The sequence below is a fragment of the Procambarus clarkii genome, chromosome 9, assembly GCF_040958095.1.
Source record: "Procambarus clarkii isolate CNS0578487 chromosome 9, FALCON_Pclarkii_2.0, whole genome shotgun sequence".
Classification (NCBI taxonomy): Eukaryota; Metazoa; Arthropoda; class Malacostraca; order Decapoda; family Cambaridae; genus Procambarus; species Procambarus clarkii.
The window spans coordinates 15491168-15510386 of record NC_091158.1 but is presented as its reverse complement, the minus strand read 5'-3'; the positions used below and the strand labels follow the sequence as shown (position 1 = coordinate 15510386).

General features: G+C 43.4%; 1 protein-coding gene across 3 annotated transcripts in view; it reads right to left on the bottom strand.

Annotated features, from left to right (window-relative positions):
* LOC123766208 (protein sax-3) overlaps positions 1–9422 on the bottom strand; it is a 175110-nt gene extending 165688 nt beyond the window's left edge. For 2 of the 3 annotated variants that reach the window (XM_045755176.2, XM_045755177.2), the window contains exon 1: positions 8041–9422. In XM_045755176.2, coding sequence (XP_045611132.2) covers positions 8041–8095 — 55 coding nt within the window. In that variant the 5' untranslated portion in view covers positions 8096–9422. The remainder of the gene's footprint in view (positions 1–8040) is intronic. The other variant, XM_069321170.1, reaches the window with a different exon arrangement.
* Positions 9423–19219: the final 9797 nt, after the last annotated feature.

The window sequence follows — 19219 nt, the reverse complement described above, 5'->3', positions numbered from 1 at the left end:
CTTGGTTAGGGCTTAAGTATTGCATACTTGCTGGTTAATAACACAAAGGATATATATACAACGACTTGCCTTGTATATATATCCATTGAATATATCCCGGTGAATATACCCCCTCTTCTCAGGGCTATATTCACCGGGAATATTCTTAAGCCCTGGACTGTGCTGTGCCTGCTTGATCAGTAGGTTATTGTGGTGACCTAACTAACCCTCTCGGGATAGACAGGTCTAAAGTCCAACACCAAACTAATAGTTATTAGGCGATTTTGCAGTCTTAACAGCCAGGCCTAGCCCCTATACTCCTATTATATATTGCCTCATTCAACGGCAACCAAGCAAAGGGTCTCTCTCTCTCTCTCTCTCTCTCAGCACAGTTCACTGGGGCATCATCATACATTTCCCTTGATATGTGCGTTTGGATACGTTTCATTTAAGATAGATGAAGGGAGCGGATCAGTGCGGGAGTTGTGGAGTGAGGAGAAGCACCCCATCCCCCCTCTCTTGGGGGGAGGCCTTCACACACACACACACACACGCCTGATGTATGACCTGATTATAAAATATTACCAATCAGTGACAAATTACGCTTGAGATAGCCCGCTTACAGCACAATCAATGGTTCCACTGAGGTAGTGAATGTCCAAGTGATATTCAGCCATGATGAAATATGGGAAAGGTCTGATATGACTGAAATATTCCGCGGGAATATCGATCATGAATAAATAGATAAAAAAGGGAACTGTAAATTACAAACAATATTATATATATATATATATATATATATATATATATATATATATATATATATATATATATATATATATATATATATATATATATGTCGTACCTAGTAGCCAGAACGCACTTCTTAGCCTACTATGCAAGGCCCAATTTGCCTAATAAGCCAAGTTTTCATGAATTAATTGTTTTTCGACTACCTAACCTACCTAACCTAACTTTTTCGGCTACCTAACCTATAAAGATAGGTTAGGTTAGGTAGGGTTGGTTAGGTTAGGTTAGGTTAGGTAGGGTTGGTTAGGTTCGGTCATATATCTACGTTAATTTTAACTCCAATAAAAAAAATTGACCTCATACATAATGAAATGGATAGCTTTATCATTTCATAAGAAAAAAAATTAGAGAAAATATATTAATTCAGGAAAACTTGGCTTATTAGGCAAATTGGGCCCTGCATAGTAGGCTGAGAAGTGCGTTCTGGCTACTAGGTACGACATTATATATATATATATATATATATATATATATATATATATATATATATATTATATTATATATATTATATTATATATATATATATATATATATATATATATATATATATATATATATATATATATATATATATATAATCTCAACTAAAATCGTCAAAATGGGAGCACGAATTAGCAGGAAAAGCCAGCACGTCAAACAAATGCCTAAACTACCTCTAGGAAAATGCCTCGAAGAACCTAGTTTAACTTACAAAAGATTCACTTAAAGTGTCTTACTGGCGGCATTCCTGGGGCCACCAGGCCTCTATCTTTCCCACCAGCCACTCTGTGAAACTAAAAAAAGGATAAGGACTCTGGCCCATTGCCTTGGCTGACCCTTCGAAGCCTCGTAGACAAGGTCGGAGTGAGATCAGTCAGCCAGGGAGCAGCTACCATGCTGAAGCCTTATATTGGCTTGGGTTTGTACTGTGTACGCAGGGGGGGGGGGCGGTGAGCCCTTGTAATGCGGGTTCGAATCCTCTTCGAGTCATTGAGTTCCTTAGTGATTTATGGATTTATGACATTCAAGCTTTCTTTGAGATTATAATGCAGCTTTGAAATAGTAGTAAAAGTATATTATATATAGTATATTATATATAATATATATAATATATTTATATATAATATATATATATATATTATATATATATTATATATATATATTATATATATATATAATTTATATAATTTAATATGGATGTCAAGAGTGGGTGTCACGGGCAGGCGACGCCCCACAGAGGGGTGTCACGGGCAAGTGACGCCCCACAGAGGGGTGTCACGGGCAGGTGACGCACCACAGAGGGGTGTCACGGGCAGGTGACGCACCACAGAGGGGTGTCACGGGCAGGTGACGCACCACAGAGGGGTGTCACGGGCAGGTGACGCACCACAGAGGGGTGTCACGGGCAGGTGACGCACCACAGAGGGGTGTCACGGGCAGGCGACGCACCACAGAGGGGTGTCACGGGCAGGCGACGCGCCACAGAGGGGTGTCACGGGCAGGTGACGCTCCACAGAGGGGTGTCACGGGCAGGCGACGCACCACAGAGGGGTGTCACGGGCAGGCGACGCACCACAGAGGGGTGTCATGGGCAAGCGACGCACCACAGAGACTGTGAGCCTGGGACAGGGAAGGCTCCAGTTACCCTGGCCACAACACAGAGGTGGGAGGCGCAGGAGGACTCACGTTACAACTGTGTTGTTTATCATCAGGTCTCTGTTGCTGTTGCCGCTCCGTCTGCATTAATTAATTCATCAGCGATTTAGTAATTTCTTCTTGATTGTTGCAAAACAAAATTGTATTTTTTTATATGTTAGCGACTTATCTATGGTGTATCTATGGTTAATGGTTAAGGACCGTCTAAATTGTTGCACTCTATGGTAGCTTATATTATATTGTGCTCTATTGTTGTGTATTGTGTTGACTGTGTTGTCTTGAATAATGATTATGGTGCATTGCTTTGCACTGTGTGGTGTGGTGGCGGTGCGTCAGTGTGTGGTGGAGTGCGTCAGTGTGTGGTGGAGTGCGTCAGTGTGTGGTGGGGTGCGTCAGTGTGTGGTGGGGTGCGTCAGTGTGTGGTGGAGTGCGTCAGTGTGTGGTGGGGTGCGTCAGTGTGTGGTGGGGTGCGTCAGTGTGTGGTGGAGTGCGTCAGTGTGTGGTGGAGTGCGTCAGTGTGTGGTGGAGTGCGTCACAATACAGGGCGACGCACCAACAATCACGGATGGTGTAAAATTCCTACAACAATTCACACGCGGGGGAAAAAAATTACAAGTTCCCTGTAGCCAAACATTTTCAACATTCAATGTGCCTCAGTTGATGGTATCTGCAAAAGCGTTTTACACTTAGTTTTTTTTTTTACACTGGGGGTTAAAGGCGCCAGATCTGAGCTTTGTAACTCTGATTTACTGGATACAAGATCTCTCGATCCCTCGGGCAGCTCTCCCTCACATAACTTTTTAACAGCTCTGCCTCCCACATCTCTCCTCCCACAGCTTTTCCTCCTAAAGTTATCCTTCCCACAGCTCTCCATCTCTAAGCTCTCCCACAGGCCACCCTTTCACAGCTCTCTTTTTTCCGGCAGCTTTCCCTTCCACAGATGATATTAAAGCTTAACCATATTTTCCCTAAACACGATTCGCTCATCGGTCCACGAGTCTGTCCCAAAACCATACGATTCTAACCAAAATATAGCTGACGAGTAGCCTGTTCACCTGTGGAATAGTGTTTCTCACTTGGATTCAGCCTGTACACTTGAAATATATAGATGAACTCATCTAGATGCAAATGCAGAGTCGACCTCTGCAATTGAATTTCCTCTGCTCTGTCATATCATATATCGTCCATATACCTAATATATATTTTCCTGATTGGTGATTCGCGTTGGTTACTCAGTGATTCGACTGTCTGTTTGTCTGCCTGTCACATGATTAATGGGTTTGTTTACGTTAGTCATCCACCTGACCCTCGGCTCAACCGATCAACAACTCGCGGATTGATGACCACTGGATATGGAGAATTGACGGATAACTTTCTCCTTCGCCGTTGCATCGTTGCACGAATATCTTGCAGATTAACAGCGCTGTTGCTGTGAGTGTCGACATGTCTTATGGAAGTTAAATTTTATGTACCCGATTATATAGAAATAGAGGCCATTGTTGTGTCTCTTAGAATCAGGCTTTCTCTTTGTCGATGGTCTATCTTATTTTGGATCCGTTTATGATCTCTGTTGATATGTCATCCGCTTACGATCTCTGTTGATGTGTCATCCGTTTACGATCTCGGTTGATGTGTCATCCGCTTATGATCTCTGTTAAAGTGTGATCCGTTTACGATCTCTGTTCATCTGTTATAATCTTCAAAATGACTAGAAACATCTCTATCGGTCTCTTGTAGTGAAAGACCTTTATAGAAACCCCAAATTAAGAGAAGGAATACGTTGAATAGAACACCGAGAATAAACTGGAGGCGAGAATGAAAATAAAAGGAACATAGGTGGTGGACTCTTTCCAAGCCCTTTGGACATCAAAGCTAAAGGTGGTGAACTAAATCACACGAGTACGGAAGAGGGAGAATGAATAAAGGGGAGAGTAAGAGATAACTGCGTGTGGGGGGGGGGGGGGAAGAGAAGAGACGAGGGACAACACAGAAGATTGAAAGACAGAGAGCAGTAAAAATCTGACACACAGGGAGATGGAAAAAGAGACAATACGCAGAGAAGCAGGAATGCTGGTAGGGGAAGGAGGTGGGGACAGAGGGTAGGGTATCAGGGGAGGGGAGGAGATGTTGGCAGGTTGGGGGAGAGGAGATGTTGGCAGGGTGGGGGAGAGGAGATGTTGGCAGGTGGGGGAGAGGAGATGTTGGCAGGTTGGGGAGAGGAGATGTTGGCAGGTTGGGGGAGAGGAGATGTTGGCAGGTTGGGGGAGAGGAGATGTTGGCAGGTTGGGGGAGAGGAGATGTTGGCAGGTTGGGGAGAGGAGATGTTGGCAGGTTGGGGAGAGGAGATGTTGGCAGGTTGGGGAGAGGAGATGTTGGCAGGTTGGGGGAGAGGAGATGTTGGCAGGTTGGGGGAGAGGAGATGTTGGCAGGTTGGGGAGAGGAGATGTTGGCAGGTTGGGGGAGAGGAGATGTTGGCAGGTTGGGGGAGAGGAGATGTTGGCAGGTTGGGGGAGAGGAGATGTTGGCAGGTTGGGGGAGAGGAGATGTTGGCAGGTTGGGGAGAGGAGATGTTGGCAGGTTGGGGGAGAGGAGATGTTGGCAGGTTGGGGGAGAGGAGATGTTGGCTAGTGGAGTAGAGAGGCTGACAGATGGGGGAGAGGAAAGGGGAGACTGACAGGTGGACAAGTATAGGTTCTGTGCCTCGGTAGCGGAAGCCCCGTCCCGCACGACTCAGAGCTGCCTGTCCATCCGTTCCGATTCCAATTCCATTGTACAAAACTGGAAAAGTGTCGCTATGGAAATATAATCGGTTGTATTCGCATGGACCCGCTCTGCTTACATTAGCATAGCGGCTGTCATAAATATCACCGAAGAATCGCTATTTCCTTTTTTCCTAGTGTGGCTGGGAGACAGAGAGTGCCCTAAAAATCATGCTTCTATACAAAGATTTTTTTGTGTAATGTAGGCATTGAATCGATCAGATATTTAGAGCGTTATGCTTGGAAGTGGTCAGCCTGGTGCCGGCTGGTATCCACCACAATGTTGTCACTTGGTGTGGAACTGAGTCAAAGGCTTTATGACAGTCTAAAAAGATGCAGTCTTTTCACACCTCGTCTTGTCTTTAGATTACTTATATCATAGAACTCCAGTAGGTTATTTAGGCATGAATTTGTCTTCCTTGTTGGTGTTTGTTTACATGCCTAATCCTCTCCAGGTGTTTAACTAGTCTAATCCTCATTGTTATTCCGAGTGCCTTGCAGTGACTGCTTACCAGTGGTACTGGTGTGTATTAAAGTGTGTGTTTCGCCAGTGGACTTGACGAGATATGACTACATCTAGGAGTATACTCACCTAATTGTGCTTGCGGGGGTTGAGCTCTGGCTCTTTGGTCCCGCCTCTCAACCGTCAATCAACAGGTGTACAGGTTCCTGAGCCTATTGGGCTCTATCATATCTATACTTGAAACTGTGTATGGAGTCAGCCTCCACCACATCTCTTCCTAGTGCATTCCATTTGTCAACCACTCTGACACTAAAGAAGTTCTTTCCAATATCTCTGTGGCTCATTTGGGCGCTCAGTTTCCACCTGTGTCCCCTAGTGCGTGTGCCATTTGTGTTAAATAGCCTGTCTTTATCTACCCTATTAATTCCCTTCCCTTGAGTGTGTGTGTGTGTGTGTGTGTGTGTGTGTGTGTGTGTGTGTGTGTATGTATGTATGTGTGTGTGTATGTGTGTATGTGTGTGTATTCACTAATTGCTATTTGTATTTATTTTTTGTATTTGCAGAATACAAAAAGAATACAAATACTATTAGCTCTTGGACTCCGTCTTTCTAACCAATTTATTTTTCCTATATTATATCTACTACATATGTTTCTCACTAACACGCACACAACCCAGGATGCAGCCCGTAGCAGCTGTCTAACTCTCAGCTACCTATTTACTACTAGGTGAAGATCTCACAGGCTCGTTAATCATACAGTTGCATGTGATCAGAAACCTACACTGACAAACTTTGTATGCATTATGAGGACATCCTCAAGAACACAAAGGTAGAAAAAGTAGCTGAAAAGCTCAAGGTACCTTCAAGGTGTGGAGGCCTGGTCGAGGACCGGGCCGCGGGGACACTAAAAGCCCCGAAATCATCTCAAGATAACCTCAAGATATACCTTAGACTGGGAGGTCTGAAGGGTCTGATGACTGGACATTCAATATATGTGTGAGATCATGATCCACTTCTTGCTCACAGAGATAACACAGAGTGCTCAGGATTGAAGGATCAGTCACCTGATCTGCCTCAGGTGTCGGTAGCCCAACTGATCCTAGCAACCATTTTTTTCCCACTGTCTGGTGGATGTTTCGCGTTGCCCATATAAATACTGTAGGTTTCGGATGGCAACATAGCTATTGATAAAAGTGGTACTGTAAGAAATTGGGGATTTTTACTGGGGATACTGGCCTTGATACTGGGAATTTTTTTTTGTATTAACACATTTAGGTACATCTGCATTTGTGCAGCTACCCTAGACTATATTAAGGGGAGTACAGTGTGTCTAAAAAAACGAACTAGCTACGTGATGCTAAAAATCTCCATCACACAGGATAGTTAGCCTACCTGGAGAAACGGACGAGAAGCGGTGTTCTCAACGTGGTATGGCCGTTGGCCTACCTAGAGTCTCTTCACCTCACCGCAAAACTCTACGTGATTCAATATCCGAGTTTCAGTAATAGAAATGTACTCTTTCCCCCACACAAGGTCTACACCTTGTAGACCTTGTTAAACGCCTAGTTTAAACATTGTCCAGTTAAACGCACGTTAATTACGCTATGTAAAAAGACACCTTGAACACCGTTTTTATGTAGGACAGATGTAAATCTGTGTATTTATGTTTGTAGGATAGATTAACATTTTAAAAGCACTACAATCACCTTCTGTGGTCGATTGTTCAAAAAATCACTCAATTATATGTTTAACAGATCCCTAACCCTGTCCATGGAGGACAGAAAAAATGTATATATGCTGGTTAGCATTGTAAATGTGTAGCCACGTCTGTGGTAGAAAATAATAATAATACAAACAAATAAAAGAAACTGTCTAGTATCACACTGCTGGCTCTAGAAGACGCGCTAAGCGCTCTTTGCGTCCATCCTTGAAGGACTGGTTATCTTGAGGTTATCAACAAATGATTTCGGGGCTTATCGTCCCTGCGGCTAAAACACCTTGCACATAGGACCATAAATCACTAGGATAATTATATTAGTCTCTGATTATATACACAAACTCCTGGACGCCTAATGAAATGGACGAACTTGTATTTCTTAGTTCTATTCTAGTGTTGGACACCATTAGATATATTAAACTTTAGCTTAACTAGACAATATAGCAACAACCGCTTCCCTGTAACTCTCAAAGTTATTGAAATTTCTTTGTAAGACTCTGTCACCACTTCACAACCATAAAACACTTCAGATGATAATCATACCTTAAAGTATACATTGAAATCATTATCAATAAGACCCACGTTAAACATGACCCTTGCTTGTGAAATTAACACCAGATACAGGATCAGAATGTTCCTCTTGCCAAAATAACAGAGCAACAAAGAACAACACTCACCATCAACACCCAGTGACGTTATGGTAAGAAGCAGTAGCAGTGAGTGTACACACATCTTGCCTGGGTGTTGCTACCGTGGGTCCTCGAGCAGTCTACTTGTGACTTCCCCAGAATACTTGACGTAGTAGCTGAGATTTGTGTGTGAATAGATTCCCCAACGTGAGGTGGGTGTTGGGGACGTACGCGAGAGCGAGTATAGTACGTTATAGTACGACCACGAACACCTGATGTGGATGCTGCTGGGGTCAGACGCAGGAGGCTTTCACAGAAAACCTGATGTGGGCGCTGGGGGTCTTCCCCAGAACTCTTCTGTGACTGCCTGGGGTATCCACTCGTGTCATCTTCCACACCAGTGGTGTTTAGTATCAGTGAGAGGCAAGCAGTGTCGCAGAAACTGGCTGGGAGTTGGTGGCTTTGTTAGAGTTGATTTTCTCTGAGTAGTTACGGGGTTTTGACGGCCTAGTTATGGTTTATGTCAGATAGAATCTTATTCTAATAGGATTGATGACTGGTTGACCTGTATTGGTTGGGTTCACGACTGCTTGTCACTTTCAGTAGCGCTCACGCCTTGGTAGACGCGTGTTCTGGTAGAGCTCACGCCTTGTTGACGCGTGTTCTGGCAGAGCTCACGCCTTGTTGACGCGTGTTCTGGTAGACCTCACGCCTTGGTAGACGCGTGTTCTGGCAGAGCTCACGTCTGGTAGAAATGAGGAAGATTTGTACTAGCAGGTTTGGCTGGATGAGACTTGTACTAGTGGAATAAATAGCAAAGATGATTGTCTAACTTGACGCTCTATCACTGGTGGGATTGAGTGATGGTGGATAAACTGACGTATAGTAGACTTGTTATAATTTGGGTTTAGTAAATTCACTACCCCAACACCATCACTAACTTGGCCCCACGAGTCTATCGAGACTTATAGTAAGTTTCAGAACGAATCTGTTTCATTTGTTCAGCCTCAGACAAGCAGGTGTAGAGCCATCTAACAAGGTTTGCTATCTATTCGATGTTTTGGTTAGCGCCTGATAATGTTTATATGTTTTCATAACCACGAATGTTTGCATATTGATTTTCACTATAGTGTGTTTGAATTATGGTTTGATTTTCATAAAATAGTTTGTGCATTAATTTCTAAGGAAATGTTATAAATGGTTTTTTTTAATATATCATGTAATATATGGCAAACTCATAATGTATCGTATCCTTGAAGGGAAAATAATATCGCTCATTACAAAGCCTAGACGGATGGGAGGAACAGAATAAAAATTTGCGCGGGAACGCTACATCGGATGTAAACAAGAAGCACGTGGGTGACGGGCGCGCGGCCGAGACTGCTTCAACACCCTAACCTTCTCGCTTGCCGACCGGCCCAACACTGACCGTGCAGATGCCTCGTCGGCCCTGTCTCTCTCTCTCTCTACCACCGCCTCCACCACCATCATCTCCCCTGCCTCAACCACCATTACCCCCCCTCCCACTGCTTCAATCACCACCCTCCCCTCCCACTGCCTCAACCACCATACCACCAAACGTCTCCAGACAACACCTGAGGTTTCTGCCTATGCTATCGGCACTGGTTTCTAAATTTCTACGGCAGTCACCGCTGTCGTTCTCTCAAATAATCTACATACAAAGGGATGAGGTACTGTACTGTGAAAAGATGAGACTGAAACATCAACGTTTTTTATGTTAGGTAGGTTAGGTTAGGTGGGTGGCTCGGGTTCGTGCGTTAGTTCTGGTTAGCTTAGCACTTTATATTGTGTATGTTGTGCCAAATCTAATTAACGAGCTGCTGTCAGTTATCCTGCTCTTTTACCTTAGAGTTGTTATTATTATTTATATATACACACCAGTTCATGCATTCTTGTAAAGCCACTAGCACGAACAGCGTTTCGGAGCAGGTCCTTAATCAGGTCCTTAATTCAGGTCTTAAGCAGGTCCAGGCCCTTAAGCAGGTCCTTAATTCTGTTTCATGGAATTCGACCCGCCGAATCGTTTAACAACCTGGTACCCATTCACTGCTGGGTGAACAGAGGCGTAAAGGATTTACTTGGCGGCAATCCTTAACTGCAGCCTCTGTTCACCCAGCAGTGAATGGGTACCTGGTTGTTAAACGATTCGGCGGGTCGTATTCCCGGGAAAATTTGGATTAAGGACTTGTCCGAAACGCTATGCGTGCTAATGGCTGTACAAGAATGTTAACTCTTCTATATACAGTTAAGGATTGGCGCCTAGTCTAACCTCCCCGGCCAGGATACGAGCCCAGGCCAAATCGCTTGTGAAGCGTGGGGCGAATTTCTTACTATTGCGCCAGAGACTGCATATTGCAGTCGCTAATATTAGATTTAGAAACTTTATTAGTAAGCGATTTATATAAATCGTTACAATTATGGCGGGAGTGAACAGGTGTATATTCAGTCGTAAAACCTTGAAGCTTACGAATAAACCAGTGAAACCTTTGTTAATAAAGTATACAGAATAAATTATAACGATGAGAATACAGTTTTAAAGATAATTAACATATTGTAATTATTGGGAACTTTGATCAACAGTTAGCAGAGCGTGTTATGGGGAAACAAGCAGGGATAAGTATTGAAAGCAAGATAGAAAGTCAGTATAACCTGCAGTCGTAAGACTTCTCTTACTGTATTCTTAAGTGGTTGTGGTTGCAAGAGTTGTGTAATTTAAAATTTGAATGGTTTGCTGGTTATAAAGCTAATTGACTGTCAGATTTAATTGACTGTCAGATTTGCTTTGTTGTTTAGCAGACTGACTTATTGGCCGTCAAACTGGATTTTGATTGACTAGTTTCACTAGAATGTTAGCTGGATAGTTTACCGACAGACTTGAACCAGGATTCATCAAGGATTTACGCATCTACTTACGAAACCTGTACATCTTTCGACAATCATGGTGGCTTTTGTTTACATTTATTAAACAATTTAAGAATTTCGGAATCTCACAACTCCAGATTATTATTGTTATAAACAACCTCGTAGCGCTTCGCTCATAGTCTGTTTAATAAATGTAAACAAAGTTACCGTGATTGTTGAAAGATGTACAGTTTTTGTAAACGGATTCGTAAATCCTTGATGAATCCTAGCCCTGCTGTCTGACAGACATGCTTGATCTTCAACAGACTCGCTTACTGATTAACGAAGTGATTTTACTGCTGGCAAGTGAGCTGACTCACTATGTGTGATAGTGACAGCTTCTGGCTGGCAGACTGACTTGTTGATTGACAGTCTTACTAACAGGCAATTTGATAACTAGCAAATTGCAATTGATTTGCTGAATGGTGTGATCATGAACAGAATTAGTGACTGGCCTCAACGGATTGCTGAATAAAGCGTATGACAGGCAGGCTTATTGTCTGGTTTATAGAAATGTTTAACTACCAAAAAGGCAGGTCGTGTAGATGACTGACTCGGTGACTAGCTTTCTTGTACGATGTTCGTCTATCCCAAACTCTTTACTAGTTCCTACAGACCAGTTACTATCTAGATTGTATCTGGATGGGGTTCTGGGAGTTTTTCTACACCCCAAAGCCCGGCCCGGGGCCAGGCTTGACTTGCGAGAGCTTGGTCCAGCAGGCTGTTGCTTGGAACGGCCCGCAGGCCCACATATCCACCACAGCCCGGTTGGTCGATATGTGGGCCTGTGGTTACTGATTGACTGAAGAAGATTAAACCACCCAAGAGGTGGCACGGGCATGAATAGCCCGTAAGTGCGGTTATTACAGTTTCTAGTGTTTTCTACTACCCCTAAACTCTCGCCAAGTTTCTAGAGACGTGTTATTTTGTGTTCTTCATTCCCCAGTCCCTCTCCAGCATAGATGTGAACCAACTCACGGCTGGGGCACTATACCTTATAATAATTAACAATAATAACAACAATGTGACACAATCGACTTGAGAATGGTCCAGGACGGATCGAAACGACGTCGTCCCTTCACCTTCTAGTGTGTGGTCTGGTCAATTTATTTTAGCCACGTTATTGTGACTCATCACCTAAACAACAACAATGTGGTTTACAGCTGTGCCTGTGAAGCTTCTGGCCAGCTTGTTTTAATTGCCACAGCTGGCGGAACTCCATATATGACTACTCACCCACCAACGTCCTCAGTGCAATATACACCATCGTCTATTTTTTGTCTCATTTTTAATATATTGATTTGTTCACAAATTAACACCTTTTTCATAATAGGAAATATATTTAAGGGCAGTAGTTCCACTTTACACGTCACGATAGCATTATGCGTTCACGTTGAACTATAAATGCACTCCAACAATATCTGCCGAGGTTTGGCCTGCACGTGAAAAGACTCTCGGTACTCATAACTTGACACACATCACCATGTCTTAAGCTGGAGATCTACTACCTCGAGGGTGGAGTGTAACTAGACCTGTTGTCCTCAGTGCTCCTTGACCTCAGGGAACCTTACCCAGTGTTGTGAAGCCTTGCATGATTTTAGAGCAGGGCAGACTTACGTCCCCCCCCCCCACACACACACACCCCCACACCCACACACACCCACACCCACACACACCCACACCCACGCACACACACACACACACACACACACACACACACACACACACACATCGCCAACATGGATTCAGGGAGGGTAAATCTTACCTTACTGGCTTAATAGAATTCTACGACCAGGTGACAAAGATTAAGCAAGAAAGAGAAGGCTGGGCGGATTGCATTTTCTTGGATTGTCGGAAAGCCTTTGACAGTCCCCCATAAGAGACTGGTACATAAGCTGGAGAGAGAGTCAGGAGTAACTGGTAAGGTGCTCCAGTGGATAAGGGAGTACCTAAGCAATAGGAAGCAGAGTTACGGTGAGGGGTGAGACCTCAGATTGGCGTGAAGTCACCAGTGGAGTCCCACATGGCTCTGCACTCGGTCCTATCCTGTTTCTGATATACGTAAATGATCTCCCGGAGGGTATAGACTCATTCCTCTCAATGTTTGCTGACGATGCTAAAATTATGAGAAGGATTATGACAGGAGGACTCCTTGAGGCTTCAAGAAGACCTAGACAAACTGAAGGAATGGTCGAGCAAATGGTTGTTAGAGTTTAACCCAAGCAAATGTAATGTAATGAAGATAGGTGTAGGGAGCAGTAGGCCAGATACAAGTAAGTAATCATCAAAAAGAAGGCACCAAACCGGGAAGGCTATGTAGCACCATCAAATGTGCGGGATAATCAGAGGGCGCTAAATATCACCAAGGATGCCAATACAAGAACAGAAACGCATAAGGCAAACGATATCAAAAGTATCCGAGTCCCCGAGAATACTATCGAGAGACAAGCGACCGCGGGAGACGGTCGGAAAACAAGACACGCTCTTCCCGGAAGTCAGGACACTCAACAAGGATATGCACGACCGTAAGAGGGACACTGCAATTAGGACAATAAGGAGCAGGGCGGCGCTCCATCAAGTGACCGTGAGTTAAGCGAGTATGGCCAATACGCAACCTCGCCAGAGCCGTTTCCCATCGCCGGTTACGGTGGCAGGAGGACGGCCACGAGGACACAATTTTGAAGAAAAAATGGGACAGTTTCAGTAGCTGAATCTATAACAACAACAAACATATGTCTGGGTACAAGTAACAGGATGAACAACCCAGCGGGTTTTCTTCGTATTGGAGTGTTGTACATGCTATGGCGGTGCCCTGTCTCCTTGCAAATTACGTCTGAATTTGGCCGTTTACCCGTACGGTCGAAAATGGACTTTATTTGAATATGAAAAATATTTGAAAATTTTGGATTTTTTTTCCAAAACGGCAAGTTAAGGATCCTTTAATGGGTTAGGAGGGTAGGAAGTTCTAAGGTTTCAAACCGTAATGAAAACCGTTGAAAGTTTCCTCTCCTAACCTAACAGAGTAAGCTGGAAGACTCAGAACGGGACAGTACGTCACTTTCGTGATCAGATTTAATTTCAAACACGTCCATTGTTTTGGGTGGGCAAACGAGCGAAAAGCGACGTAAGTTTAAGAGAACGGATTGCACTGGCAGGATTTTGTTGAAGTTCTTGGTGTACTATTTCTGACTGCTTATTGACAAACCAAGGTTATACCCGGTTTCTCCTTTTTAAAGGCATTCTTTGGGTAACTCATCAGCTGTCATGTATTTGAAGGCCAACATGATATGGAGTCCACATGAAAAGAACTGTTATCATTAATAATTTTGTATTTGTCTAGCTTCAGACACGAGCATGTTAGTAGTCTTTAGTCGAGATATATGAAAACCACCACCCATTGTCTCCACAAGTAGACACTGTAACAGAGGTTGCACAGGTCTGCAGAGAAACCCGAGGCTGACCTGCAGAGGCAGAGTTACACCGTAATTATATTGAACTGGCCTAGTTAAATTCTTGTTTGTGGTTCTGAAGAGCTGGGGAAGGTGCGCGAGTGTTCCACAGGACCTATTTTGTAGGTAATCTAAATCACCCTTAGGAATGTGTACCCACCTGGGTTGAGCTTTGGCTCTTGGGTCCCGCTTATCGACTGGTGTGCAGATTGAGCCTATTGGGTTCTTTCATATCTACATTTCAAACTGTAAAGTCTGCCTCCTGCACTTAACCTGTAACCTGCACTTAAATCCACCCCAATTTGACAATTTGAGCTGTATGACAAAGTAAAATAAGCCATACAGACCCTGCAGTTTGAGACCAGTGTGTAGGAGGGTGTACCCAGATGACCACCTTCAGGTCGTCGGGCCTCGCTCGTTGCCGCTTGTTGACATGAGCTGGATCGGACTGAAATATTACGTAGTTTTAGAAAAATTCTGCCATTTCGTAAATCTTAGTCCAGCAGGATGCCCATATTTAGTGTAATGCACATTTTCCTTGTAATGCACACTTTCCTGCCCGAAATGCTTTGCGTAATAGTGGCTTTAGGCATTGTATGTACTAGCTATCTACAAAGTCATCAATATTTGTATCACCCCTTGTATGTATGTACTTTACCTGAATAAACATTCGAATTTTGAATTTTAAATAATTTATAACCATGTTAAATACCAACACGTAAACTCACTTCTTGCGATAACGCTCTTTATGAAGTTGTCCTTATCCTTGTCTTTGATAGTAACTAGATGGAAGTCTCTGCCAAATCTAGGCAGCAAGAATTGGCTTTATCTCAGCTGTAGGTATTATTCACGCACCATGAGAAATGGTAGTTCTTAACTTTCAGATACATGAAACGAGGACTGGTAAGATAAAATTATCTAAATTTACTCAAAAGGGATGAAAGCGATGTTGAGGACTAAACCTGCATCAAGCACATGTCTGGTTTGATCAATGGGATAGAGTTTTTAACAATCAAACTAGAACATTTTACTTACCATGTTTCCAGGTATTCCACAGGATGGAATGTCTAGCTTGCTGTGGCCTTGAAGGCCGAGACTTAAGCTGGGGCCGGGACCAACGGTTGTGGTCTAGGCTGGGGAAGAGGCCGAGGGGCGAATGGAAGCTGGGGTACTTTAAATACAGGAAGGGGTTGGAAGGACAAGGGTGCCACTTTAGTGAACCATTCGACGTAATATGGAATTGGAAAATTCCTAGTTTGAAACTAGTTAGCGTCTTTGGAGAACTGTAGAAACGCTTTCCCTGAAGTACTTTCGGGAAGGGAGAGGAGAAAAACTGACGCAGACAACTGGTTTTGCTCACGAGACGGGAAGAACACTAGGGAGCCGTCTGGGGCCATGTAGTGGTCCCCGGAGGTCCCACATAGCCACCAATATTTTAAGCAGAAGCATTCTGAATCTGAAAAGTAATACCAATTTAAGACTAGTGCATTTAAGACAATCTGGTGCAAGAACATCAAGGAAAGCCAAATTAAAATATTAATTTTTTTACCATCTTCGTAATAATTACACGAGAAAGTTAAGCAGGATATTTGCTTCAAATTTAATTAGCAATTATCTGTTAAGTTACTACTATCCAAGATACTCTAACATTTGTTAAGCCTCTTGGCTAGGGTTGTAGTTAATCTAAATGTTTGTAGATGACAATCAGAGGCTGAAACTGAACGATTGTTTAAATTCAAAACTTGTACAATCATTAATGCCAGACCTTTGTAGTCAGTGACTAAAAACAGCCATTTAGTTTTTTTCTTCTACATTTGACAGAATAAGTTAACATTTTCTTCTAACAGTCAACGTGCATTTCTATACTATATATTACCAAACTACAACTTTTTGAACTACTAGAGCAAGCCACGGTGGGGAGTTGTCCGGAGACTAGCATCTGAATTTTACTTACTGTGCGATTGTCAAGCATGTGACTGTCAGGTAGTCGGAGCCACCTCCGGGCGCGCTGACAATTGCACCACTACGAACCGGTAGTTAACTATCGTTTAGTTGCAATGGTCAGGAATTATTCCGTTAACTTTTTATATTAGAGAACTATTTACACAGCTACACTAACGGAAATCATGAATGATACAAATCTACCGAAATACTACCGTGAGGCAATTTTTACGATTAATATCTACGACAGGAAGTTATACAATTCGCACTGATGGTAAGAAATAAAAGACTAACCATGGATGGACATCCTAAAGATTAAACGTCCGGGTTCCTTTCTTTTTGGAAAATTCGCTAGTTACCCGTTACTGAATGACAACTCCAGCCAAGTGCAGTAGAAGAGCGTCACAGGCCAGTTTGGGTCTGTAATAGTGCCACACGCATCATTATGTGCACTTATCCCAACCATCGATTCATTAAGGCGAATCTGAAATAAGGTTAGCTTTCCCACCCATACACTACACCAGTTCCAGTACGGGGAACCAGGAGAACGGGAGGGAGATGCAACAAAGGGGGACGCAAGAAGGGGATCCACCACATACAACTAAACTTCAAGAGACGAACCTGGAACTGGATATTAAAAGTGAGGTAAAACACACTGAAGTTTTTTTGATTGATGAAGATTAAGCCACCCAAAAGGGGAGCACGGGCATGAATAGCCCGTAAGTGGTGGCCCTTTTGAGCCATTACCAGTATCGATAGATGATACTGGAGATTTGTGGAGGTGCGACTGCACCCTGCGTGACGGGAGATGTCTCCGTGACCAAATGAGTGTTTTTTGGTCTCACCGTCCCTTATATAACCAGCAACCAACCAAACCCGGTCACTGATTGGTTGACATTCACCCTAAACCTCACTCCATTGGTTAACATTTTGCGCGTCTGAAGTCTCAATTATCAATGGCCAACAGCCACTCCTTCACTTCCCCAAATACGAACGAGTCTCTAATGAACCAATAACGATCCCCAGCTTGAATGTTTGACGTTGTTAATTTCAAAATCTAATTCACAAACAATATACAACATTCTATTGTAAATGATGCAACAGGACAACAGAGCAACATTTGCAATAGAATCGGCAGTGAAGTAGTAATCGTAGTCAGTCAAGAACTACAGTCTCCGTGGTGTAGTGGTAAGACACTCGCCTGGCGTTCCGCGAGCGCTATGTCATGGGTTCGTATCCTGGCTGGGGAGGATTTACTGGGCGCAATTCCTTAACTGTAGCCTCTGTTTAACGCAACAGTAAAATGTGTACTTGGATGAAAAAACGATTCTTCGCGGCAGGGGATCGTATTCCAGGGACCTGCCCGAAACGCTACGCGTACTAGTGGCTGTACAAGAATGTAACAACTCTTGTATATATCTCAAAAAAAAAAAAAAAAAAAAAAAAAAAAAAAAAAAAAAAAAAACTGTTAATGGCCGTTCGACAACTACAATATACAGTATATGCAATAACAGACTAACAAACTCAACAACCCAAAATTACTGACACAACACTGGATGATGTTAAATATTTGTTTTCAATTGACTTAAGATATTGCTCGTTAATGACAAATTAAGTGATTTTAACTTATTGAAGTGTGAACATTTGGGCTCTATAATAACTATTAACGTCCAGGATGACATGGTTCAGAATATTATTCTACACAAGTGGCGTCCTCGATGATCACCACGTGAAGCCGGATAGGTCCTCAGTGCTCCTCTCGTTTTCAAAACAAGACTCTCCGTCACCTTCCTTGCTCTTCCTGTCTCCGTCTTCCCAATGTACTCCTCGAGCGCCTGAAATATGTCTCAAGATGAGGCTTATATGATGTCAGGCGGTTCCCAGCTCCTTCCTACACGCCCTCTACAACTCCAATCTCTTCAGTTCTGCCTGTTAGAGATGTATGTTTACCTTGAGATTTATAAGCTTATAACTGTCTTATCATAACCTCCACCTCAGACGACCACAGCCAGACAGTAAGGAAGGCAACTAAGACCGTTTCGGGGTACTAAGGAAGATCTACAACGACGGGATAGCATAACACGACATTGCCACGTCAAGTCTGTCAAGTGACACCAGCCTCTGATGTTTTAAAGCCTCTCGTCGGTCATGCCCCTCAAGTCTTCCTACTTGAGAACCTGTACACTGGACATTGCTACCGTCAATACTGCAAGTGTATTCTCAGGATGGATATAGGGTCCACAACTAGTCACTCGATGTGTATGAGGTCCTCCACCACCCGTAGGATGGTTATTTATTTATTTATTTATTTATTTATTTATTTATTTATTTATTTATTCATTTATTTATATACAAGAAGGTACATTGGGGTTATGAGAGTACATGATATTCTTACATTCTTGTAAAGCTACTAGTACGCATAGCGTTTCGGATGTTTCGGGTATGGGGTCCACTACCACCTATTGGATGAGTATGGGGTCCCCTACTGCCATCAGGATGGGTATGGTATCCGTTACCGACCATAGGATGGGTATAGGGTCCATTACTACCCACGAGATGGGTATGCGATCCACTACCACCCACCTTTGTGCGGTAATGGACCCCATACTTATACCATACTTATTCACAACCATCCTTTGAATGGTAATGGACCTTATACTCATCCTATGGGTGATTGTAGGCCCCATACCCATCTTACAGGTGGTAGTGGACCCCTTACCCATCCTGTGGATAGTAGTGAACCCAATACCCACCCTGTTTGAATGAATGTCCTGTGGGCGGTTGTGAACCATACACACATCCTCTTGGCGGTAGTTGACCGCATACCCATGCAACAGGTGTTAGTCGACCCAATACCCATCCAACAGGTGGGAGTGGACCCCATACCTATACTTTTAGGTGGTAGTGGTCCTCAT